The sequence below is a fragment of the Halyomorpha halys genome, unplaced genomic scaffold (assembly GCF_000696795.3).
Source record: "Halyomorpha halys isolate HHAL.00 unplaced genomic scaffold, Hhal_1.1 Scaffold249.1, whole genome shotgun sequence".
Classification (NCBI taxonomy): domain Eukaryota; kingdom Metazoa; phylum Arthropoda; class Insecta; order Hemiptera; family Pentatomidae; genus Halyomorpha; species Halyomorpha halys.
The window spans coordinates 1,479,719-1,507,708 of NW_027104890.1; the positions used below are offsets into that span (position 1 = coordinate 1,479,719).

The following is a 27,990-nucleotide window of genomic DNA, read 5'->3' on the forward strand; positions in this document are numbered from 1 at the left end:
TGTATGTATGAGTTTATATATATATATACATATATATTCTACACATACACACACATATACTTTATTATATACACTATAGTAAGTTTATTTGAGGAACAGTTTTACATCATACATTCTTTGAGCTTAACTTTTTATGCTATCTTACCGACCTAAAGATGGTGGTTTACCACCGAAATTGAAAGATGTGGGAACAGTTTGATTTACGAAATTGTAACCTGAAAAACAAAATGACATAAGTAATGTAAATATTTATAAATAAAATAAACAAAATTTAAAAATAATACAATGAATGGATGACATCAGATTTGTAATTTATCATGTCATACATGAAAAAATAATAATTCCAATAGAACTTATGTTGGGGCCTATAAGCAGTGCAGCCAATACACTCAACCAAAAAGTACCTATTTACCCAACAAATACCTGTCACTTAACTTGTTCTTAGAGAATCGTTATAACTGTAGCTATCTGATTGCTATGGTCTTAATTGCACTTTTGCATTAGCTCTGGCATAATAGTTTAAGTGATAGAATGAAGCAACTGTCATGTTAACTATTGCATGTATATGACAGTGAACAAACGTACAGTTTTAGTTATTGCAACTAAAGTCGCAGCCACTTCATGGTGTAACAGTATTTATTGTCATGACAGTTTAAAGTCGTGATAGTATTGACGTACTGGATCTGATATGATAGTTGATAGTATAAGTAATGTCAGTGGACTAACTGCAACTAGTAACTGTCATATGTGTTCCTCTTTTGTATGTATACTACATACATATGTATACCACATTATATATATATATATATATATATATAGTTGACTATTTAATAATTAGTTATGTAAAATATGAAGAAAATGGTCAGGGTTGCGGTCAAAGAAATAGTTATCAAATATTTTGTTCTTTTTTGACCGCAACCCTGACCATCTTCTTCATATTTTTTCCACAAATCCATTCCTTTCATTAATACCTCAATATATGGTAGTCATTTCAAACTGATGTATTTTTTTGTAATTAATAAGCAGTGACTTTGAAGATTGCAGCTGAAATAATTAAAAATGCATACATTTGAGAAGGAACATTAAAAACTTTAAGGTTGATAGTATAAAGATAGTTATAGAAACAGTACAAAAAATATTTATATCTTTAAAACCGAAACAACCTTAAACTTTTTGTCCTACATACTTCAGCCTTATTACAAAAAATTATACTAAAAATACAGTTATAGTTGGAGACCTTAAAATTGTATAGTCAAAAGACTAGTGTGACACTGCAATAGCATACCTACATAGACCATAAATCCATTTTACCCAAAATACCCGACATGTACTCCTTAAGGTGAGAAATACCAAAAAATCGAGTAATTTCCTGCAAATCAGCAGCACTGGTTATAAAGCAAAAACTGGACCTTTATGAGATAGCACATGAAATAGGTAGGCAGTGGGAGACCTTATTCCAAGGTTAGTTTTCACTATGGGATACTTATCACAGGTTTTGTTTTTTTCCCATACCTAATCTCAAAACACTATGCAATACGAATACTACTTTAATAAAAAGGGTATTAGACTCTTTTGCATAATAGGTTCAAAGTATAATTTAATACTCCCTGGGCAATACTAGGTTAAGAATAAATTAGAAACATTGATATACGTAGAAAATAATTGTAAAATCAAAAGCAGAAGTAATGGGTGTTTAACTGATAACAAGAGAAAATTTAGTACAAAAACCAAAATAACACAAGCTATAAGTAAGTAGACAATTCTAGCTGCTAAAATAAAGAAGAGAAACAACTTGCAGATTTTGTTTTTTACAAAAATTAAATTTCATATATAGGTGCTATGAGGAATAATTTTGGTAAGTTAGAATAATTGATAAGTCATCATGTTCAGAACTATAATTTATATAGGCAATAAATTGAAAATACCTCCACTTTGGACTATTTTCCTACTTTCTGCAGCTGCCTTCCTTTGGTCAGCAAGTACTAGGACCTCCCTCAAAGCATTTCGCTGTTCAGGAGTAAGGTGAGAGGTCAAGGCACTGTACCACATTGGATCGCTAGTTTCAAGGGCTGTAAAAGCATTAAACAGAGCATGATTAGTAAAATATAACACTAACTACAAAACTTTCATTAGAACAAATAATTTGGTGATACTTTTTACATTATATTCATAGGCTCTATTTCTAGAAACAAAAAGTAGTTGCTTAAATCTTTTAAATTAATATATGATTTACTGAATAAATGTATTTGATAAATCACTTGGACTACATGACACACATATTTGAATCTCTAACAGTTAAAAAAAGTACAGATTATTACAATAATAAATAAAATCAGTGGCACAAGGAAAAAAAAAAAACTTACACTGAAGTACTTGTTTAAATATAACATATTCATCTATTTCAGAATCGTCTTCATCTAATGGAGTAGTATAAGTTTCTAATGACATATCCTCAACAGGCTCATAGTCTTCATCATCTTCATCTTCATCTTCACTACCATTGTCCTAAATCAAAGTCAATTAAGAAAATGGAAAAATATTTAATAACTTATGAAATAAATGCAGTAAATGCACATGCACACACACACACACACGCGCGCGTGCCCACACACACTCCGGCTTATTGGTGGAACGATCTTATCGCTGACCATCGTACTCGATGCCATGCAGCGAGGAGGAGATACCAGTGAGCCAGAGGCAGCCCATTGTTTCAGCAATTCCAGGAGGAATACAAGGATCAGAGGCGAGAACTCCGGCGAGCTATCAAATCGAGTGAGCCACGTTGCTGGAAAGAGCTTTGTGATGAAGAAACTGAAAACCAGCGCTATGAACTCGCCCATGTGCCCGGTGACAGTGCAGAGGATCATTACTACTCTGTTTCCTGAACAAGAGGAATTAAGGTAGACAGAGTCGTTGCCCCCATTTGATGTGCCAGCGGTAACGACAGAAGAGCTCATTGACATCTGCCGAAGCCTCCAGATGGGAAAGGCCCCTGGCATAGACGGTATTCCGAATGTAGCACTAAAGGAGGCAATGGAAACCAGATCAGATCTCTTTCTGGATGTCTTTAATTCCTGCTTGCGTGAGGCATCCTTTCCCTCACCATGGAAAAGGCAACGCCTGGTTCTGATCCCAAAGAGCAAAGGAAGGCCATCAGAACCTTCAGCCTATCGACCGATTTGCCTGTTGGATACATCTGGAGAAGGTCATTGCAAATAGGCTACAAGATTTCACAGAAGGAGAGGCAGGCCTCTCCAGGAATCAATTTGGCTTCTGGAAAGCGAGATCCGCAGTAGATGCTATCACGTTGGTAGTGGAAAAGGCCAGGAATGCTATAGCAAGGAAGAGATGGAGAAGAGGCGCAAAATGCTATTGTGCTATTGTCACGATGGATGTAAGGAATTCCTTTAACACAGCAAGATGGAGCAGCATCCTGGATGGCCTACTGGTAATGAACGTCCCTGAATACCTCAGGAGTATCATTCATGACTAGTTCAAGGATAGGACCTTGATATGTTCGACAGAGGACGGCTCGAGAAGGTTTAAGGTGACTGGTGATGTACCCCAGGGCTCGGTGCTGGGACCTCGTTGTGGAATGTGATGTACGACGGAGTCCTTAGGCTTAGTCTACCAAATGGTTCCGAAATAATGGGCTTTGCTGATGATATCGCGGTGGTTGTCGATGCAAAGTATAAAGAAGAGCTCATTCTAAAGGCCAACCATTGTATCGCTTCGGTTCGAGATTGGCTAGAATCTGTAGGGCTGCAACTAGCAGACAGTAAGACAGAGGCCCTTCTCGTCAGTAGCATGAAAGTGAGGGAAGCCATAACTTGAGAGTGGGTAGGTAAGAGATCCAGTCTAAGTCTTCCTTGACTTACCTCGGGGTAAGAATCAGTGATAGACTCCGGTTCAGAGAGCATATCCAGCAGGTGAGTGATAAAGCGGCTAGAGTAACCATCGCACTGTCACGTTTAATGCCCAACATAGGACCCAGGAACAGCCGTAGGTTGTTGATATCCTATGTGGTCCAATCCATTCTGCTCTACGCAGCTGCGATATGGAAGGATGCATTGGGTACTGAGGCCTACAGAAGACCGATGGTGTCGGTGTATCGTAGGTGTGAGCTAAGAGTGATCAGTGGGTTTCGTACAGTCTCATAAGAAGCTGCTTGCGTGGTGGCCAGGATGCCACCGATTGAGCTGATCGCAGATGAGAGGAGCCGACCTTATAATAGTGCTGACTATATTCTAAGAGACGAATTAAGAAAGGAGACCATAAGAAAATGGCGTCGCTGGAATATGGCATTCAGTGGAAGATGGACGCACAGGCTGGTGCCCAACATCGATGCCTGGGTGAATAGGAACCACGGGGAGGTAGATTATTATATCACCTAGTTTATCACAGGCCATGGTTGCTTCCGAGCCTACCAGTATAGGTTTAAGCTCGATGAGACTGGAGAATGTCCATTGTGCCCAGGAACGGAAGAGAGTGCAGAGCACGTTTTCTTCTTCTGTCACCGTTTTCATGAAGAAAGAAGACTTCCGAAGTGTTTGCGGCTCAGACCCGACAGCAGATAATATTGCCAATATTATGCTGCTTAACCAAGATTATTGGATGGCAGGCCAACGATTTGCTGCACAGGTGATACAGAAGTTAAGAAATGAGGAGAGAGATAGGCGAACCAGAAGATAGCCTAAAACAATGAGGCGGCACTCAGCTAATCACCCCCATGATGCCTAACGGCGGTCCCGTGGAGAGTGAGAAACAGGTGTAGGCCGGTGGTTTTAGTGAGTAAGAATCCCACACACGGATAGGTACGGGCCTATCCGTGTCTTCTGAAGATTTCCACCGACCCTCGTAAAAAACAAAACAAAAAAAACACACACAAATAAATATACATATACTCACACATACTTAAAATCGTAATGATTCCTAATCATAATAAATTAATATATATTATGAATTATAAATTTATTAAACCCTGTTACTAACAAGGGGAGGGACATGGGAACATAAGACTTCAATGAAACTTTATTTGATGATACTAAGTAAAAAAATAATTGGCATATATCAGTAGGTTCTTGCTAATGCCTCCTAGGAGAAAAGAATTTTTTTTTGTTTACTTTTCCCTTTACTCTGTATGGATTAGTTGTTTTTTGTAGAATAAGAAAAAATATATAGCTGGATGTTAAAACATTAAATGAGTTTAAAAATTACAAAAACCAAAAGATGCTTCAAGTACAGTAGACCGATAATTGTTTTCATAAACAAGTAAGTTAGATTCATTCAAAGAAAATACAGTATATTGCTAAAATTATATAAAATGTTATTTTTCTCATATCCCAGGATGTATTTGCAAGAACACTCGGAGGTGTGGAATATTTTTTGACAGAAAAATCACCAAAAAAAAGTTTCATTGAAAAGAGCATTACCTTCCCTTGTAACAAAAAAACTTTAAAACAATAAGATAAAATAATGTTTTGAAAATAAAATACAGTGTAACCTCAGTAATCCAAAAGCTCCAATAATCTTAATAATTCTGCATGCATGAGCCCACAAACTAGCTGTAATTAACAAAGAATCCATCTTTCTTTCAAAAAAATAGAATGGGACACCGACCGAATTATTTGATGGGCAATGGAGCACAATATGCCATAAGGAAAAATAAAAAAATAAATCTGTACCACGAAAACCCATGAAAGGTATTGGGTTCAGTACTTTGTCAAGAACAAAGTAGTTTTAAGACAAACTACATAAGGATAAGTCCAAGGAGTTAATTTAGTTATGACCACACTCAACTGCAAAGTTTTTCTTCCAATGGGATACATGCATATTTTACAGATTTTATTGAAACATATTTCGGATAAATTTGTTTTAAAACTAAATGTTTGATGTAAATATGTTAATTAATAATTTTTTTATAGCTTTATCAACTTTTTAACTATTCTAAATCCAGCTGCATACAGCTGGTATGACATAAGTTCTTACAACTACCACAGCCATGCCATAGTGCTATTTTTCTCCTGGTAATGTTTTTTTTTTTTTCAGTTCATAGTTAATAATAATAATAAAGGCTAAGCGAACCCAAAGGTTTGATGATGATACCATCATCAATAGCACTGACACCATCCTCCCACCAACATTTTGTTCTACCTCTTGGACATTTTCAGTGTTTTTTAACATTTTAATGATCTATTCGTTATTAAACCATAAAATCTTACACGCCCATCTTATTTGCCAAAATGCTATCACCTGAATTATATTTACCAGGTGTAGTTTCCCCAATTCAGAGTTTTTTAGTGTTTTAAAGCCATCTTATCCTTTTTTTTGTCTAAATATAATACATACAACAACTTAAAGGTGCTATTCATCCCTCCATGTTTCACATACGTAAAGAACAGTTCATAGATTATTATTTGAAGTAATTTTGTTTTCATTTATTTAAAGTTCAATCCAAATTGAATGTCCTATTAAATGCCGCTAGAGATCAGTACTATTCAAAGAGTCTAAAAATAGTTTTTATTTCTGCTAACATAGGTCAGCCAGCCAAAATGAACAGAGCTCCTTGGCTTTCTATTCTCTTAACCGCAGTCGTGTGATCATTTTGTGCTGTTCAATTCATCAATATAATGTACCTGGAATTTCTTAAGACCAAAGGATATGGTCTGTCCTGAACATTGGGCTTTATAATACACTTTCGTAAAAAAAAAAAATCCTAATATTTTAAAATTAAAACTTTAAATAACTCAAAACAAATTATTTTAAAATAATTTACTCTAATTAATTTCACTCAAATCTTTAATTGTTAATGAAGTTGTAGAGTATGTATAGAGATTTAATCTTTTAAAGTATTTAGTTTTCCCTATAACCTTCTCTAATCCAAATCTTTAGTAATCTAGACAGCCCATGTAGCAATTAGTTTGAATTATTGACATTACACTGTAATAACAATCTGTTGCCATCTTTTGAGAAATGACTAGTGATCTAAACCAGTGGTTCTCAACCTTTTTTTAGAGATAGAACCCTTTGGGTACTAGAAAAAAATGGTGGAATCCCTTCATTACACATTACCATTTGATACAAATTGAGTGTCAAATGTCTTCTTTTCAGCAAAAGCTAAGAAAGTCTATAACACCTACACAATATCTGTGCAAAATTTGAAGAAAATATGAGATGATAACGTTTGATTGTTTAAGTGTGTTTAATTGATGTGGAACGGCCCATTTCTAAATTATTTGGTGGAAAAGACTCTGAGAGCCCCAGTTGGGAACCACTAGTCTAAACACTGATTTCATCAAATATAATACTGGTTAAATAATGATCAACACAGAATAAAGAAAGAAAATAAGTCGCTGAGTCTTAACTAAACATACCTGCATAGAAGTAGAGATAGGAAACATAGGTGAGTTTACTCCTTTATTTACCTTTTGCTGAAGGCTCTCCAAGTACTGATTTCCATGTTCATCAATGTCATCATCATCAGTAGAAAGGACTGAAACATGAAATGTTTGTAAATCAATAACTACAATATAATAAAATACATATTAATTAATTATAAAATGAATGAACCTAATTTCATACAACAAAAACATAAGAATAATACAAGCAACACTATATTATCAAGAACATTTTGATTGATTTTCTTTTGTCACTAATCTAATTTTATTTACGTTTTCTTTTAATGGATAAGAAATACAGAAATTTTAAAGTACCCATAAATTAACTAAATACATTGGTTCTATTTTGAGAACAAATTTAAGTGAAAAAGATAAAAATAGATTAGTTTGAATTAAAGTTGAAGTTTACAAAAATTCTCTTTTAAAATTATATTAGGTAAATATAGGCCAGTAAAATTGAATCCTGTGGGGAACCCTGTTAATGAAAATAAATGTAAAGATGTTTTTTATAGCTATATTTATAAATGAAAGTATACTAGTTTTGGTTGGCCTCTCGACGCAAACTTGCATTACAGTATACATTTAAAAAAAGGAAATTTTTAGAGCTTTTTAGTAAAACTTTGCTCTTTTAAGAATTGAATTATACTAAAATTTGGGTTATGAATGTATAACATTATCAATTCAGTACAGGAATATGATAGAAATCGACAGTAGAAAAACAATTTTTAATAACTTTCGAAGTGAAGTTAGTGAAGAAATCCGATATGTGACTTTCAAACATGGAACGTCCGTTCAAGCATGTGTTATTGGTGAACAAATAACAACAACATATTTATGTAATATAACAAATATATTTCAAATCTAAATATACATTCACTTCCTCAGAGAGAGTGCTGTCGTATTGCCTCCCTCGATTTATCATCTGTACCAACTCTTATCTGTATAATATGTATGAAGTAATAGGGATCATATATTACCAACCTTTTATTATTTAGTAATTATTATTTTTTATAATTAACCTTTTATATATTTCTAGTTATATATTATTAACTTTCATTTGTAAAGATTAAAATAATAATCAAAATAAAAAAAAAGATAATACTATGGTAAAAGTAAAAATACTCTCCCACCCCTAGTTTTAATCTCTTTAAAATTTACCTCATCATCTCAAATAAATCATAAATCAGAGAGTAAAGAAACTAAATGAACTATAATGGCTCCTTCCCAACCTATTACCTTCTTTGACAGCCCAACACACAATAATCAAGTGCTATTGATATAAAACTGTAGAAAAACAGAAGTTCAGTAAAGCTTTGATAATCTACATGGTCACTAAAATAGACACAGGATTACAATTTTTCAGCCTTATCCACTATCTTGCTTCAGGGAGTTAGGAATTTTGGACTTAAAACATTGGCTATTTCACAAAACTAAAAGTGGTATAAATTCATGAGATCATTTAATTAGCAAAAGATTGAAAAATATATTGAAATTTTTATAAAAATATGGAAAAATACTCACTGGACTTCTACAGCAAATATTTAAAAAAATTAAAAACACTGTTTAAAAAAGAAAGTAAATTAATAAAAACACAATTGAAATGAATGAGAGTTAATACTCATTAATAATAACAAGTAGTTGAGAAAGCATAAACACAAATTTGAAGAAACTTCTTTTTTTCTTTTTTTTTTGTATTGTTATATACAATTATTTTATTTTCTGTTTATGCTATAACTTTCTTTTTTTTCTAGTTTATTTATAGGCAATTTATTTATTAAAATTATCTACAATTAGGAAGGGTCTTTCATAGTCTACTCTATAGTAGGTGTTGAGACAAAGTATTTTGAAGCACATTTCATGTTGATTTAAAACTACATCGTTTCTAAATAAATGTTTACAACTATTAAAAGACAACTAATAGATACTACTCATAAATATTAATGTAAAAGGTTACACTACTTTAAATTTTAGCTTTTATATAAGTATATATATATATATATATATATCCTCAAATATTGTAAGTAATTATCTGAACCACTAAGTATAAGAAAAAATGATACTTATAATTGATGATTGGTATAAATATATAGAGTATTTATTACCATCTTCATCATCGCTTTCATCTTCTTCCTCTTCCTCTTCTTGATTCTCAAGGGCTTTTGCTGTAGGCATGAAATAAGTAATAAATATGAGATAATAAATACAGGATTATGATTTGTAATATGAAATATTTGATCTTTATTGATTAATATACAGAAATAGATGATATATAAAGATTAGTTATATACGCAAAACAAATTAATAAGTATTAAGCCAATGAATATTTTATCTAATAATTACTTTGTTTTAAACAACTCATTTAAGATATTTAATTTTGGATAAAATAATTTCAGATATTTTAAAAATGCATGGGCTTTTGGGAGTCTAAGACAGCTTATCATGATATTACTGGCTGGAGTTACAGGATAAGGCTTTAATCAATTTCAAATATATTGGCTGAAATCTCCTGGTGAAGGTTTGAATTCGAATAAAGTTAAATTCAAACGTTTTAAGGTAGCTTCCATTAGGCCGGAGCTACCTAAAACTTCACAAATTAAAGCTAATTCACTCACTATTCATAAAATGTCAGAATGAACAACAGTGGAATAGAATTATGAGAAAAATGAGTTTCTGGTTATCAATAGTGGGGAAATCTAAAAAAGGGTGCGTGAAACATAGATGGACATTTCCATAGCTCTTTATATGTTTAATTGATACAGGTAGAATTTGCTGATGCTGTCCACCATAGAGCTGGCAATGACTGCTTGGAAATTATTACAATTGAGGCCGCTTGTAATTGAGGGAATTAAGCAGCCACCTTAACAACCTTGCCTTGAATCCAGTCAGAGGAGGGGAGGGTTTGCTTTTGCTATACTGGCGGCGATGGAATGAAAACTTGATCTCCCACTCTGGATAGAATAGGTCGCTTACCTTTAGGATTTTCTACACCATTTTGTATTGGACATTCTGCAGCCTAATTATTCAACTTATAATACCAGGAAACCTTATAATACACACTATTTATAGTGTGTATTTATTAAATAAGATAGCAAATCTCTCAACATGTGTATTTCAGCCCTGTGGTGATACCAATGAAAACCATTAAATTTTATTTTATTTATTTATTGACATTTACAACTATATATAAAATACAACAAGTAAATTTGAAGTAAGATCATAATGGTATGATACAGCATGTAGAGAAACTACCCATTGGTAGCACTCTAAATCCATTAAATTTGAAATCAAACTATTGTTATTCAAAATACTTCAAATAACCTTAAGTTGGATGCAAGAGTATTTGACTGCCACGATGGGCAATTTCAAAGCAACAACTAAGCAGTAACAGTTAACTATTACTTCCAGCCACAACAGAGGGTAGTAAAAAGGAAAGACTACTTTAAGAATGAACTAATAAGTTTTCTTTAATATGATCATTAAAGAATGCCGACACCTAATAAAGAAAAAAAAATGAACACTACCCTCCATTGGAACCTGAGATTCCAAATGTTTAGGTACTAAGTATGAAGTGAAGTAAAATTAAATTAAAAAGAAAAGTCTTATTAACAAACAAAATAATTACTATATACTTGATCAGTAGTAGAGATTCCTTTTCCACCTCTAAGGAGTGGAAGATTTTGATAAATGAGATGTCAAAAGAAACAGATTTTCATGGAGAAATGAGAAATCATACTTTTGATTCTTAAATTCTTACTATAACTTAAATCGAGACATTCACATAGAATGAACCAGGTATAAAGATCTAAAATTTACTATTTTTAGGTAGTGTAATATAAATTGTCACCCACCGCACAGGTTCACTTTAACTCTAGTGATAGCCTATATACTTATCACATGTCATCGATTGTTTGGGATTTCAAATTCATATGAGTATTTAAGTATGATTAACTATTAAAAGAAAATGAGATAGGCTTACTAATGAGTTTTAAAATTTGATTTTCAACATCGTGTAAAAATGACAATGGTAGGAAGCTATTCAAAATTTGAAATTGCCCGATTCATGAAAGTTTATAATTTTTTACTAAAACTCTTATTTACAGGATCTCCAGATTAAATTAAACCTATTCTCCTCTAATTCATACCAATTCTGAAAATCTATTAGTATTTGTCATTTATCAATTATGGTTCATTGTATCATCTTCATGAAGAAATTCACGTACCTGCATATGCTCGTTTCAGTCCATCAAAAACAAGAATTAAACAAGGGATAATTTGGGTAGCACAGTCATTAATTGCCATTGGTCTACTTGGTCCCATGGACATCAGAGTTGATAAACCAAGGACACATAGCTTTCTATCATGTAACCTAAAAGAACATTATCACAATTAAGAATATACTTATAAATAAAATAGAAAAAAAAAAGCTGAAAATTGTAAATTCAACTAGAAATTAATGCAATTATTCTTTAAATCCTGGTTTAATTAGCCAACAGAATTTTTTTTTTAATGAACTAAACTATACACCTTATAATGAGGTGTAAATAGTTGACCATAGATTGCTAAATAGAGAATATGGTCGGGGGGTGGAGGGAGGGGGGTGTGGTCAGCAAATAAAACATAAATAAACAAAAAATTATCTATTTATGCCAACATTTCGACTTGAGGTCTTTATCAGGGAGTCAAGCGGGGAATCTTGGCTAAAAACAGTTTTAGCCAAGATTTCCCACTTAACATCGGCATAAATAAATAATTTTTTGTTTATTTGTTTTTCTTGTATGATCGCACCCCCCGACCATCTTCTCCAATCAATTATACACCTTATAAATGAAAAAATATTTATCTAATGCAATCATATCACATTAAGGAAAACAAATTTAATCAATATCCTTTAAACAATAATACTAACCCTAAGAAGCAATCAGCATCATGGATCCATTGTTTAATAAAGTGTCCACTGATAGATTCAGAACCTGAAATGGTAGGTTGGAGTTTTTCCATAGTCTCAACCCACAATTGTGGATTGTAATAAAGGCAAGCTATTACTACTTGCAGACACATAGCACGTAACTCAGAAGTTTTAACTTCATGTGTCAGCCTCTGGAGCACTAGTTCCATTAAGGAAGGAATACACTAAAAATAAAACGTGGATTATTATATAGTATCACAACTTCCAAGATAGACACTATTGAAAGATTAAGTACCATGAAACTTCTCCTAATGAATAATATTAGTAAGGTTACAACTAACAAGGTACACATTGGATGGATTTGAACCCCTCTATGTCATGTGCAAACACTAATTTTATTCCTAATCAACACAATTTCAAATAAAAAAAAATTAAGGTAACTTAGAGAAAGATCTGTTTAAAAAAGTCAATTAACAATCCCCAAAAATCTGTTTCAATGATGATAATACCTGATTGACATTAAAGACCACTTGATAGAGTTTAAAAAAAATCATTAGACCCTTTTTCCTAAAAAAGTGTAAAATTAATTACATAAAGTGGCACTGGATTTTGATTATAATGAAAAAATTGCTGTAACATCCCAGATATACACCTACCCTAAATATGAAATTTCATTTATACACAACTTTTTGTTTTTGAACAAGGCTGTTTGTGATTATTTTATGAGAAATGTTATTTAAGCTCAGGGGACCTCAAAACGGGTATTTCCATGGAAAACTTGAATTAGAACTTTACCACTATCAGAATACCTTCCCTATACTATATATACCATATATAGGTAAGTGAAAGTAATACTAACCTGATCAATTTGTCCCTTACACTGGAGAATAATTACTTCCAGCAGTTTTGCAGCATGGCATTCAGCATCTTCTCCAGGCTCTCCAGTAAGGATCTGAAGTTTTAAAACTAATTAATATATTGGTAAGTAACTCAGTTAATTATTAACAAATAAAAAAAAATCTTGCAAGTGAATAACTTATAAAAAATTTTATAGTATTTTTTTCCCCCAAAAGATTAAAAGTGATGAATATTCATTGATCGTGATGAAATATCTGAGATATTTTCTTAGAATGGGTGAAGGAGGAGAGGAATTAGCCAAAATGATATGATGACAAAAAAATTGAAGTTTTTATATATAAGAAGATGGTCAGGGTTGCGGTCAAAAGTGAAACAAAAATAGTTTACAACTATTTATTTTCCAACATTTCGCCCCACTTTGCAGGGCTTCATCAGGGCTAAAAAGATACAAAATATAGTTGTAAACTATTTTTGTTTCACTTTTGACCGCAACCCTGACCATCTTCTTATATATCAATTTTTACGGTCAACTATATATACATATATACAAATTGAAGTTTTATTCACATTTTGTATTAATGACAGCCTAACAAATCATACTGATTAGTAAAGAAATCATCAATGTAAGAGTAGATGTTAGAATGTTGCATTATCAACAGCAATATAGTAAGAACGGGTACAAGAATGCATGCAAATGGAAATTGATGCATTAGATAATGTAAGAGCACATAAAATTAAGTATTGATTGATATCCAAATTCTAAGAGCAGAAAATAAAACAAAAAAAAAATTTACAAGTAATTTGCCAGTTATACCATTTTACACATATTGAACATCGCAAGAACATGATTTTGGTTGGAAAGGAATGCCTGAGTATCAACTGTAACATAGTTGTGAAGAGCAGGCATCATATCAGTAAAATAATCAAATCCATCTTTTTCAAACACCTGAAAACAAAAATTGAATCAACCATTAAAGTACTTCTCTTGCTTTTTTTTTTTTTGGTTGTCTAAATAAAAATTTCCAGATTTTTCTTACCTGATACATCAATTCAAAAACTTTCCACATATCCTGAGAAATGTGTTTTGTTGTCAAATCATAAACTAATGAGAGAGCTTCCTCATAAAATTCTGTAAAAATATAAATAAGAAATCTCAGCTAACAATCTTTTAAACTTAGAAAAAAGGAGCAATACTGCCTTAAATCCAAGAGTCAATAATTAAAAATGTTGGTACGTGTTTCATACATTTTTTCTCAATTAATACATAATTAGAATCATCATGCATGTAAATTAAATTTTCAGAATTTTTTTTTCAGAAAAGATCCAATAAAAATGTTTTAAATAACTAAAAGTTTAAATCACAAATTTTGAAATTTTAATACTAATACTTTTTTCTAGTAACTGCATAGGTTTTAATATGTCTGTTAAACAAATAATATCAAAACAAATTTATGACTATTATTTTACAAATAGACTGGTGATAAATATCAGATAAAATAAAGAATGTTTTCCAAGGAACAAAAATACATAAATGAATTAAATGCAATCAAAATAATATAAGTACTAAGTTCATTGGTGTACATATCCTCTGAACAGTTATTATATGTGACAAATCAACATATTAGAAACTTAATAACAACTTACCCATAACTCCTTGGGTAAAAATGTGACCTATCACTTGCAATACAGTAGGTTGTAAAGATGCTAAGATGTCAGGATGTTCTTCCATCACCGAAATTAAATTTTCAATAGTGTTAAGAAGCCCCATAGCTGTTATTGCTTTTTCATCAGTTCCCTCATCACCTTCTAAAACTAAACTGAATGTTGTTGCCTAAAAAATAAAGAAACACAAAATTAATAATATAATTAAATGTTATTTCTAACAAAGCATTCCAATGAAATTTACAAAAATATGATTTTTTGTTAAAAACAAAAATGTAGTAGTGTGTTATGTTTGGGGTTCTCCAATAACCCATCAACAAAAATCATTATCAATCATTTTTAAAATCTATCATCTTTTTGTTTGCATTGATACTAAAATTTTCACAAATACTTCTAATAAAATTCTGATAAAAGTTCCTTTATTTTTATTAATTCTTCGAGTCGTTAATTCATAAAACAGCCATCTCACAAACATTTATCAATTTCAAATCAAACAACATTAAGAATTTTTTGACAATATCTGTGACAAAACAATAACAATCATAGATAAAATATGTTTTACGTTAGTTAATAATAAAAAGTTATTTATAGTACAAACACCATAAAGCAAGAACATTGCTCTCAACAATAAGCCTTCAAACTATTTACTTTTTGGACTTTCTAGAGCTGTTTCCTCATAATATAATTTGGGACAATATTGTATTCTTGAACATATTTAAGTAAGAATCCATTGTTCTTTAATAATTAAAATATTTTTGAATGCAACTTTAAAATTAAACTAATTTAATAGTTGATTTAATAAGAAGGCAGATATTCTAAATCAGTATCAAAATTTTAAGCGATAATTTATCAATAACTATTACCAATATTAACAATTTATACCAAACATTTTTTTCTAAGGTAATGTAAGTGGAAATAACTTACTAAATGTTGGCAGATTTCAGATGCGATTGGTTTTATTTGTTCTGGATAAGTGCACACAAATTTTTGAGTTACAGAGGTCAGTTCTTCATTTTCTGTTTGTCTGATGATGTTTAAGAGTTCCATCAGAATAGGTTTAACCTTAAAAACATAGGATTAAATTAAATTAAGAGAACATAATAAATAGCTATTGTAGCTGGAAATAATAAAAAATTTTCCTACTTGAGGTTCGAGCAAAGGCAAAACTTTGTCTTCTTGGTCGCTAAGTAGAACCTGCAAAGCTATAGCTGCTTCTACTTTGACAGGGAGCTCGGCATCTGTGAGTAGAGCATTGGTTGTCAACCTTAGTGCATTAACGAGATTCTCTTCTGATTTGAACTTCATGTCATTAAAATAATGAAGAACCCAACAAGCCTGCAAAGAAGATGAAATATATTTATTAATAACCTTGTTATATTTAAGAAAAGCACCTTTATTAACTAATACATAGACTTCCTAACATTGGTTCCATAACATTACAAAGCAATTATAAATAATGAAAATCAATCTACTTCTTTTTCCTTACTTTATTTTATCAAATCTATACCTTTTACCATACTTGATTATATCATTCTCGTTACATTTAAATAATAGTTTCGGGATATTCACCTCATAGTGACACGTCGGCAGCATACCAATGCAAAGGAATATTATCGGTACCAATTACTTTTCTATTGAACTGTTCCCATACTATATTCAACGAAATCAATCAATATTATCTCTGATTTAAACCAGAACTGATTTTTAACTTTTCAAAACCACAATTATTGATTTGAAATTTATTAAATGTTGATGACATGCATATTTAATCTATATAAACAAAATTCATTTATATTCATTGCCCAATCAAAATACCTTAAAACATATTTGTGGACAATAGAACCAATAAACCATTTTTAAATCTACATTAACTACACTGTTTTATTCTAAAGAAAATTAAAATTCCTCATATTTACCCTAGCTCTCATATGCCCATGAGGACTTTGGAATTCAGGAAAAACATACTGAACCATCATTTGTTCCATTTGTTCTTTATATTGCTTTTTTTTGAAGAGCACTTCAGCGAGGGTACCAACCTAGTAAAAAAACAAGGAAGCTTGATTTAACTCTGCTAGGCAATCTTTAAAAAACATTGGATAAATGATTAAAATATACCATATGAAGAGCACCATCTCTCTGCCTTGGTTCACTACTAGAAGTAAGGACTTGCAATACAAGATGCATAGTCCTTTGAAGCATATCTTTTCTCTTCTTACAGGCTGATTGCAGAACTCTAGCAGCAGCACTGATGGGTGATACAAAGTCCTCAAATATATCTGTGGAGTTACATTCAATTATTTATATTTACAATGCCTACTGAAAAACTACAAAGTTTTCCTTTAATGTTAAATAATTTTAACTAAGCCTTAAGGTACTAAAGGGTTCCTCTAGGAGCCCACAAATTTCTAATGTCTAAAATAACATTTGAAAAAATCCAATGCTTGTTCAGTTAGGATGTCTATTCATTTATGCATTTTCTAATGAATGTACTAATATTTGTCAAGATAAGACTGAAAATTTTTGATTCTCGGGAAAAAAATCATTTCACTTTGAGCAAGAATCTATGCACAGATTCCCTACACCTTTAATAGAGAAGGTAAAAATGAATAATTTTTATCTAAGAACTCAAAATTGACGAAGAAAAAAGAAAATGCAATTTTAATTTATTTTAGGGTGTAGGAAAAAAGAAAACTAAACTCAAAGGCAAAATTCATTTTAAACAAGTTTAAGGCCCATGTTACTAGGAGAATCAAATCAAATACTTCTCCAACATATAAGAGCAGGTATTTGAATATCTTAGATCTTAGACATTATTTTCACTATTTTTTTTTTATTCAAATTGTTTATGCAGAAATAAGTGAAAGAAAGGTCTGTCCCAAGGAGGGTTTTGATCCCTGGAAAAAAATATAAAAAATAATATAGATTTATTTATTCTACTACATTAAAACCTGGAAAAAAGACCGAAGTAAACAGCTGAACAAATATAATACAATGATGATCCAGAAGTAATAACCAGGCATTTTGTAATTTGAAAAAAGTGCAAATGTTGGCAATAACTCGTTTATTACAACTGAAGTAAAACCAATTTTACATTGCTTCAACATTAATTACACATTGTCAGAAAAATGTTCTCACCCTGACAACCAAAATTCAACATAAATATAAATTATTGCACTAACCGACAGTTTGACATAAACATAAATGATGACAATAAAGTTCTTATGTATTTTGTATAAACTAAATTAGAAATAGTTGTAAATCCATGGAAAGAGTCAAGGTATAACTTTCCTAACACCATCTGTTGATTCTTTTCAAGTACCAGCTAAAGATTCATTCATCTGAGGACTATCAACAGGTTTTTATAAGTAGTAGTTTAGTATGAATTAAAAAAATTCAGTGAAAACTTTTAAATTTGTCAATAGTTTAACAGAATCATCTTCATTAATTTGCAGCAGTGATTTTTTTTGGCTGATCAAGAGAACGATCAATAACATTCAATAAAATACACTGAATCATTGGACACACCTAGATACTAAAATCTAAAACAATAACAGAAGTTCTATTCTATTTTTTATTTTTAAACTTGTTATGTGTTAATTCCTATATTAAAAAATAAGCTGTAACATGATAATAAAAAAATGATAATAAATAGTATTTAAATATCTCACCAAATTTAATTCTAATATATTCTCTCGGATCAGAAGCCCACATCTCTTCATCTGCCTGAGAGTAAGACATTAGTGGAAAGATAACATCTTGGATTATAGCGAACATATGTCCCTTCATAAACTTCCAACAGTGGCCATGGTTCACTCTAAAACAAACCAAAAGTCTTAAAATTCGCCCTCTTAATTCTCAGGTGCTGATAAAATAAAATAGCCATTTAACAGCCTATGAAGAAACTGGATGGCTTAAACTAATAGAATTACATGGTTATCAACCTTACAGTATTCACAAGTACAGTGTGGTAGGCATTGTGTCCTAACTGCCCTGTGTATTCCACAAACATCGATAGGTTATCATATTTATAAAAGTAAGTGAAAACAGAAACCATCTGTCAAACCTAAATTCTTAAATAAAAGAAAACAAACTCATTTTTGGATATTGTTGACAAATAGGGAGGTAAGTAAATGATACATGTTTTTTGTTGATAAAAAAAAAAAAAAAAAAAAAAAAAAAAAAAAAAAAAAGATCATGTTAAAAATTGAGTTTATTCCTAAAGATTCTTAAAAAATAAATAAATAAGGCCTTCTGTATTCTATAGACCTAAATCTAAAAAAAGCTTGAATTGGAGACTCAAACCACCCAAATAATGTTTTATAATCAAACAACAAAATCATGTGGTTTTCCTGAACAATTCAAGTTGAGGATCAGAAAGTCATATATTTGGGAGAAAGCCAGGAAGGCAATAGGTTTTAAGAGGGCCAGTCAATCCTAATGAAAAATAATTTAAAGAATTTATTTGGTTTGTTATGAGCCAACAAAAAGACCTGAACGTTTATCAATGAGGCCAGTGTTGGTTATGAAACCTATCCATGGTTTGCTTGCCTCATTATCAAAGATAATTTGTTGAGTTATTCATGATATGATGCTGGGCTTCCATCCCTATACCCTATGCGGTAACAGATGTTGTAATAGTGTCTAAAAAAGAATCTATCAACCATTCAACCACAAATCTTTGTTATTTGTAGTGGCAAATATATATATATTTATTGGATCTTTAATTTTTCTATTTGGTTGAATAATCATAAAATTTTATTAAATAGTTTATATATAAACTGTAGTAATTCGCATTGAAGTCTCCTTCCCCTTTGGTTTTAAGTTTCTTTCAAAATAACAAGAAAAGAAAAAGTTTGCAGTATTATAAGGAATTCTAGTATAATGTACTTAAATAGCCATAATAAATGGGAAAATTACTAGACAATGTAACAATTGATATGGTACAATGTTCAGGTTAAGATAACAAAATATTAGATTAAAACATTACTTAATATTACAGGATATTGAAGTTAACCCTAAACCACCAAGCAAGGGTGGAAGATAGCATATCTGTAGCAGTACTTCTACAGAAAGGTAGCGAATGCTAGTATGAAGATTTATAAGAGCTAATCCTTTCCAAATAGATTGGAAGAAAGGCAGCATCTGCCCTCTACACAAGGGCCGATATTCTTGATTGCAGGAACTATTAAATTCCTCTAATGTGCATACAAAGTACTATCTAATATATTGTTCACTGAGCCCATCCCCTGCTTTTGGAAAAGGCATCTGAATATAAAATGACAACACATCATCTCCTTTTAGATTTGAAGGCAACGATAGCAGAAATAGGCTCAAGCTTTATGGTGTTCTTTAAGAACTTGGGATCCCACCTAAGATTATTAGGTTGGTAAGGAGGACGCTTGATGTCAAAATTCAGACAGAGATTTCAAAAGAGTTGTCCTCAAACAAAGAGCTTAGGCAAGGGAATGCATTAGTTTACTAGTTATTTAACTTATCCCTAGACAAAGTTATAAGAGATTCTGCCATCCAAACCAGAGCAACAATATTCACCGAACTAGTGCAGTTATAAGATATGTGGATGATATAGATATTGTTGCTGGGGGCTGGGGTTCACTAGAAAAACATTTTCTTGACCTTATGGGAGCAGCTCAAGTGACAGGCCTGACAATTAATGAAAGCAAGACCAAATTTATATTGCAGCAACATCTGTTTAAGGATTTGTAGAGATTGGTCCCTTCAAGTTTCAGAAGGTAGGCCGGTTTATATATCTAAGATCTATTGTTAGCTTGGAAAACCATATTTCACTTAAGTTAAATAGAAATACCACCAGTGTCAACAATAGCTATTATGGGCTCTGTAAATATCTCACCAGCCAGTTCATTAAGACAGAAACTAAGATACTATTCTATAAGATATTGATCCGCCCCGTTCTAAGGAGTGCTTCAGAGACTTGTAATCAGAGATCTGTAAGAAGAATAATTGGTCTCATCAAGATTGCTGACCACTGGAGAAAACAGAAAAATGTGATAATATAAAAGCTATAATGGGAAGATCTAAAAAACATTAAGATAGTAAAGATTGAACATCTTCACTGGGCTAGAAACATTGTCTAGATGAATATGGATCATATTTTAAGGCAAATCCTACAAATCCTAAAGGAAACCTCTACAGAGTTAGAGGTAGACGGCCTAAGATGTACACAGAGTAGGAAACAGGCAAGCAGTAGCACAGGGCCGAAACACCAGGTGAACGCTTAGCAAGGAGGCCAAGATCCACTGCAAAAGTAAGTGCATAATTGTGAAGACATGAAACCTACTGAAAATGAAACTGAAAACTTAAAATCTATGAACCATGGTTACTGGTTATCAGCGAGTATTAAACACTAAAAAAATCGTTTAGCAAGAGAATGACTTACGCCAAGTTTATGTAGTTTAAAGTTTGCTGTAACACTCTCGGAGAAATATAAATCTTCCTCGTGTGCTGATCTAAAATTTTTAACAGGACTTCAAGTATTCCAATTGAGAATGTTTTTAGGAACCATTCAGCAAACTGATTGTAATCCTTTTCAACATTTCCTGGGCTACCATATCTGAAAAAAAAATTAACGTATACAACTTACATATAAATATATATATACACGCACACACACACACAAACATATAATGTGACATATATCATAAAATTCTGTCAAAACATATCATACCAACAGTAACCACAAAGAATTTCATTCATCATGATTTTGTTTGCCACCTAAATGATCCATCTTGATCAATAATCCACCTCATTTTAATTTATGTTTAATGTTAAGAAATGGAATACAATTGCACTCAACTATTTTACTTCGGATTATACTTGAAATCTTAGGAAAAAAAAGTCTAAAATATTTTGAACAAAGTAAATGTTTTTATTTAAAATTAGTCAATTTATGTTATGGGATTAATAGCTAGCTATATGTTCAATTAATGTGTTATGTAATTTTCATAAATAAAAACTTTTTGTTAGATGCACTAACTTTTTTTTTTTGTTTAATTTCTTACTAATAAGTCAAATAATATTTGAAACAATAATAAGTAAGAAACATACTTTAACTAGGAAACATTAGGATATCTTTTTAGGACGATATATATTACAAAAATTTTATAAATGTATAAACAAAAGATCAAGATTATGTTTTTGTTGTAAGCTCTCATACAGAATTTGATTAAGTGAAATTCTAAAGAATCTTTTTCATATATTTTCCTCTTTATTTATGTTTAATATTTTCACGGTATAAGCTGTAGTCATTTATTACAGGTTGTATAATCTTCTTCAAAAGTATATGACAAAATGGGATTTGGTGACAAATCTGGAGGGTTGCTTAAATAATAAAAAAAAATTGATAGTTTGCCCAAAGAAACAGTGCATAATAATTGTTTCATCTCATCTAATCTCAACTAATTCTTTAAAGTTACAATTGTACATATATCACTAAAACACTGATAAACAAATACAAAGCAACAATCACAAACTAATACAATAAACAAAGAACAGATACACGACTTCAAACGTATAATGTCTGAATGTTGACTATCAGGGAGCCTAAGTGTAGAACTAATATGGAGTACATTATTGTTGAAAAAAAATTACACTCCATGAAATATATACTAAATAGAATAACAATACAGATAAAGTAATAGCCCTTGTTTTTTTTAACTCTTATATTTATATTTTTTTAACTCCTAAAATATAAATGAAATTAATAAACATTTTTATTATATAATACCTATTCTAAACACAGTGGTATCCAAATATTCCTCATCACAAAAATTGCCACAACTCTGTATCATAGGAGAACAATTGATACAAAGCAAAAACACATTCACAATTTCTGAACTCAAGAAATAAATATAAAAATTACCTCTCAAATATACGATGGAGAATATGTAAAGCCCATTTCTTGCACTTCCACCAGGGTAAATCTGCCCTTTCATCCTCATCAACTTGATTGGTATGAGCAGGCACTGGGCGGTCACTTATCTGCCTTAATAACTCCATCCATTGTGAGAAAACATCTCGGGTTATCAGTTCAAGAGGTAGAGCAAACTGGAAACAATAAAAAATTCTATTAGTACATATTAACTCTAATACCTAAATCTAAATGATACTAACACAAATGCATCACATGATCTATATTAGTATCATAAGTATAAGTACACATTAAACGATACCATAACCTAATAAAATACTTCGTTTTACTTTACCTGAATAAGAGCAAAATAAATTTTCAAGATTTGTTTCTGAAGAAGCACTGATTGCTCAGATTCATCTGGGAGTAGGCGAACACAGAGCTGGTAAATAAGAGGAAGCAGAAGGTTCATAGCATCGATAAGCGGACCACGGTCATTTTGTTTTCTATATCTGCTGACAATTTTAAGTTGAATCAATGATAATATAAAGACAAAACATGAAACAATAGCCAAAGAACAGATGACATAGAATAACTACTTGATACAAAAGAACATGCTGGTGTGTGATTACAAAATGTAAGAAGTACATGGTAGAGGGTACTTAGTGGTAGATCAACAGTACAAATTTGGAAAATCCTACTTTAGGTAGAAATAGATAACTTGTAGGATTAATTAATCAAAATTTTTAATGTTAAAAAGATAAAACTAGCTTCCCTTCACACCAGGAAATGATGAGGAATACTATCTTAAAGTTTTTTCTTGTCGAAACCAACATATATTTATTTATTTTTTATTAGCACTGAGCAATTTAAAAGCAAAATTGAATTATATAAAATACATAGAAACATTGAGAATAAATAAATATGGCACAATTGAGTATAAATTCTTATCTTACAGCATAAGGTACTCCTATACCAAGGGTCATTAAAATTTAAGCTTCTGATCAGCATAACGTGATCTTATAACTTTCATATAGCTTAACAATTGTTGATTTAGGCCCAGTGCATCCATCTTAGTCCCAAGGGTTAGTGTGAGTTCATGGAAGTAGCAAATTAGTCTTCAAGAGACAAAAAATCTCTTCAGGAGACAATATGAGCCATGCCACACAGTGTTACCTAAACTTCATGAGGATAAGTGAATTTAGAAGCAGCCAATAAGTAATGACGATCAAGAAGCAAAGCACTGCTAGTAGAACGATGAGATGAAACATTATCAACCCATAAGTAATGACAACCAAGAAGCATGGCACTGCTAGTAGAACAATGAGATGAAACATTATCAGCCAGTAAGCAATGATGATCAAGATGCAAGGCAGAGCTAGTAAAACAATAAGATGAAAAATTAACAGCCCATAAGTAATGATGGCCAAGAAGCAAGGCACTGCTAGAAGAACAATAAGAAGAAAAATTATCATCCAAAAAGTAGTAACGACCAAGAAGCAAGGCACTGCTTATAGAAAAATAAGATGAAACCTTATCATCCCATAAGTAATTATGACCAAGAAGCAAGGCACTGCTAGAAGAACAATAAGACGAAAAATTATCAGCCAAAAAGTAGTAACGACCAAGAAGCAAGGCACTCCTTATAGAAAAATAAGATGAAACCTTATCATCCCATAAGTAATTATGACCAAGAAGCAAGGCCGTCAAGCAAGTGGAACACTGATCAGAAATTATTCAAGTCAAATTGATGGGAGAGTTTTATACAAATTATGTAAAGTTTTACCAGCACAATTTAATTCCATAGTTTGAATCTACCTTTTTTAGAGTAATTGTAAAACAGAAAAATCTAAAACTCAATTTATTGTATACACTTCTGAAACATAAGATGATCTTTCAATAAATTAAAAACAATTTATTAATATTTAATAATATTACTATTAATCTCTCTCCTAGAGAACAAAATACAATAGAAAACAAACCAAATCATTATTGATGCATGCATTAAAACATTGCTTTTTAAATTAAATAAAATTATGAATTCGAAAGCATCAATGAAAAATATTGTTACTCCTTTTCCACCAAAGTTTCAATTATTACTCATATAACAAAAATAAACGATACTTATATGAAAATATTGTTTTAAAATTGAACAAAATAATGAATTCAAAAGTTTAAAAACCAATCATTACTTTTATCCAAGTAAAATATTACTGAATTAAACATAAACTAATCAATTCTTCCATTTAATTGTACAAAACAAATTTAATAACATTAATCTAACAGTAACCTTTTACTAATTTATTTTCCAATTATATATACTACTCATATAGGATCTCCATGCTTAGTACTTAAAAAACACAATAGTTGATCTGACCGAAGCATTTCTTTAGGCATTACTACACTTCACACATACATCTACTTCAATTTAATAAACTCACTCAGAAGATAAAGGAACCCCTATTAACATCCGTGTCAGCAAAAATCAGATAAAAAGATAGGAAATCCATACATCAGATTAAGGTCCAAAAAATAGCAGGCATTGGAAGATTTTTCTAAACATGAAGATTTAAGATCATATTTTGTTTTAGGCTATATTTAAGTTAATAGCGAGAATGGACAAGCTTATCTTAGCGAAACATTGGGATACCTCAAATATCAATGGAAAATATAAATCCATTAAAGTTCTGATTTTTGTTCTGTTACCAGGAAATAATAATAGTATTGATAAAATGGGGTATTTTAATTTGTTCGTCTATCTGCATGTATTACAAAACACTGAGGTGAAAACTAATGTTCTATAAGGTAATCAGTTCAAAAGATATTAATTTCCTAAATTACTTTAAATTACAGACTAACTGATAGGACATAGTACACTTCATCAGCACCTATAAACTAGACCAGGTTTATCCTGGAGGTAAACTACCTATCATAACCAGAATAGGAGGGCTGAGTTTTCTTAACATGGGGCCACAACAAAATTAAAGTAAGACCCAAAGGCTGGAATCGAACCGGCATGTTACAGCAGACTCAAGGTGAAGCCCCATTAACTCTTTTATTGACCAACAGCCTCAAACTTTCTCAAACTTTGGAAATAATAGTTTTCAAAGCAAATCTATAGTCTAAAAGTTGTTCTGCTAAAATCTGTGACATATACCTAAACCCCACTGAACTTAATCATGCAATATTCACCTCTTCAAAAACATACTGAAGGAACAACAAAAGAAACATTTATGTGATATTACAACACATTTATGCACAATGGTATGATAATCAAAGAATTAACATGATGTTAAAATTTTGGCAACTGCTGTTGGTGTGGAAACATATACATAGTTGTCACTGACACAGAACATTAATTGGAGTAATAAGATTTCAAATACTTTTTAATATGTAATAAAATAACAGGAATGTCTAAATAGATTTAAAGGATACATAGGGAAAATAGTAATAAATGTAGAGCAAATGCAACAGTAAGATATTTCACAGGCAAATGAAAATAGTATAGTTATCTACTGAAATTTCTTTAAATTATTCATGAATAACATATTTTAAAAAGGTTCCTCATTTATTATCTTAAGTATAAAATAAGCAATCAATTGAAAACAACAATAAACAAAAATATACAATCACTTAATGCTCCTTTACTAATAACTACCAAAATTTTAATTATTTGTAATACATTTTACTGAATGTTTTATAAACAGCAACAGTTTATAAGCAGAAACTTATAACTTAATGACTAGATTAATTCAATCTTAAGCGGTTAATTGGTATATAAAGTTCTAACACAAGCCACAACAAAGAAAGTAATGAGGGGTCAGACATACTCATATATTTTAACCAATTGATAAAGGCACAACAATGCGCCCGACCATCCTGTAGCTTCTGGAGTTTGAAGATATATGCTAATTTTGTCAACAATCTGAGTCCACCTTCCCGGAAAATCATTCTTCACCATCATATTAACACACACAGCAAGTTGAGGCCTATGAAAAAGCAAATGAGTTAATATTTAATAATTAACTTCAAATTATAAATCTTTACCTATAAACATTAATACATACGCCAGACAGATAAGTAAAAATTAAAAATACATACTGAATTAATTCAGGAGCATGGACAATTGCATCAACAATAGAATCTCTTATCATGGATCTATCTTGTTCATGAAGTGAAAACGGAAGAGGTTGACCAGGTTCCGCTGGCTTATCCGACCAAAACTGTGTTATCAGATTTTTAAGGTAAATTGCTCCTGGAAAAGTAACAATGATTGTGAATTCATATTCACACAATAATATGTCTCAGAACCAAAAAAAAAACTTCTTACCTGCTTGCCTCACAGGCATGTCAATATCTGCCATCATAACTAGTTGTAAAAGAGAAGGCGCAAACCCAATGATTTTTTGTACCTAGTTAGAGATAAATATTCATAAGTAATACTAAATCCTAGTAAATTAGAAATTAAGGCTATATAAGGAGAATTAAGGCTAACAAAACTATTTCCAAAACAGATAAGTTAAGTTCTCACAAAGTGTAATCAAATGGCTTTCCATTTGAGTCTTACTACTATTTGTAACACCTACCAGTAAGAAGTCATTATTCGATATTGTTATTAGTAATACTCTGGAAATAAAAGATATAAATCAAAATACAAACCCATGGCCACCGGCCATGCTTTTAAAACAAACCTGTCCTAGTTGATCTTCAGCTTGTTGCCTTTGATTAGGATCAATTGTAGCTCTAAATATTTCCGTAAGTTTTCTGGTATCCATTTTTGAAAGCTTAGAATGCTAACCTCCGATATATGCAACAATTTACAAAACGGGCACTAAAGTATGAGAAACTAGTGTCACGTGACTCGTCAATAGGGAAAGGCGCACCGGATCCTCCATACTCCAGCTTAATCACATGTCAGTAGTAGATTATCCCTCCTTTCTTCAAATATCTTCTTCAATAAACTTTTTCGTTGTATCAACTGGATCAATCGCCAAAAAAATTAAAAAGTTAAAAAACAATGCTATATTTTTTTCTTAGATTAGTTCGTTCATTATCTTTAATAGGAATTTAGAATTTGAAAAAGTTAGTGTTTCAATCAAACAATCATTCCCTTTATACAGAATCAACGTTGAACTACTTAGTTCTATTTCAATTCCTTTCACAAGTTGTTTATTTCAAATAAAATACCGGCTTCAATCATAATATATCTTTGTGATGTGGTCATCAACAAAGTTAATTTCCAATTATAGAAGCAATTACTGCAATATCATACGAGATTATTA

At 31.2% G+C, this 27,990-nt stretch overlaps 1 protein-coding gene across 3 annotated transcripts; it reads right to left on the minus strand.

Moving 5' to 3' along the window:
* msk (importin-7 msk) lies at window positions 1-27,990 on the minus strand (the record flags this gene model as incomplete). Of its 3 annotated transcripts, none has more annotated exon segments than XM_014419706.3 (23): window positions 1-215; window positions 1,926-2,069; window positions 2,364-2,505; window positions 7,374-7,492; window positions 9,500-9,559; window positions 11,618-11,763; window positions 12,304-12,527; window positions 13,163-13,255; window positions 13,976-14,107; window positions 14,199-14,290; window positions 14,806-14,992; window positions 15,748-15,885; window positions 15,967-16,158; window positions 16,740-16,859; window positions 16,939-17,099; window positions 18,492-18,637; window positions 21,239-21,412; window positions 22,721-22,905; window positions 23,064-23,220; window positions 26,539-26,697; window positions 26,810-26,963; window positions 27,039-27,120; window positions 27,400-27,990. In XM_014419706.3, coding segments are annotated over 23 exon segments (3,165 nt in total). In that variant the 3' UTR covers window positions 1-141.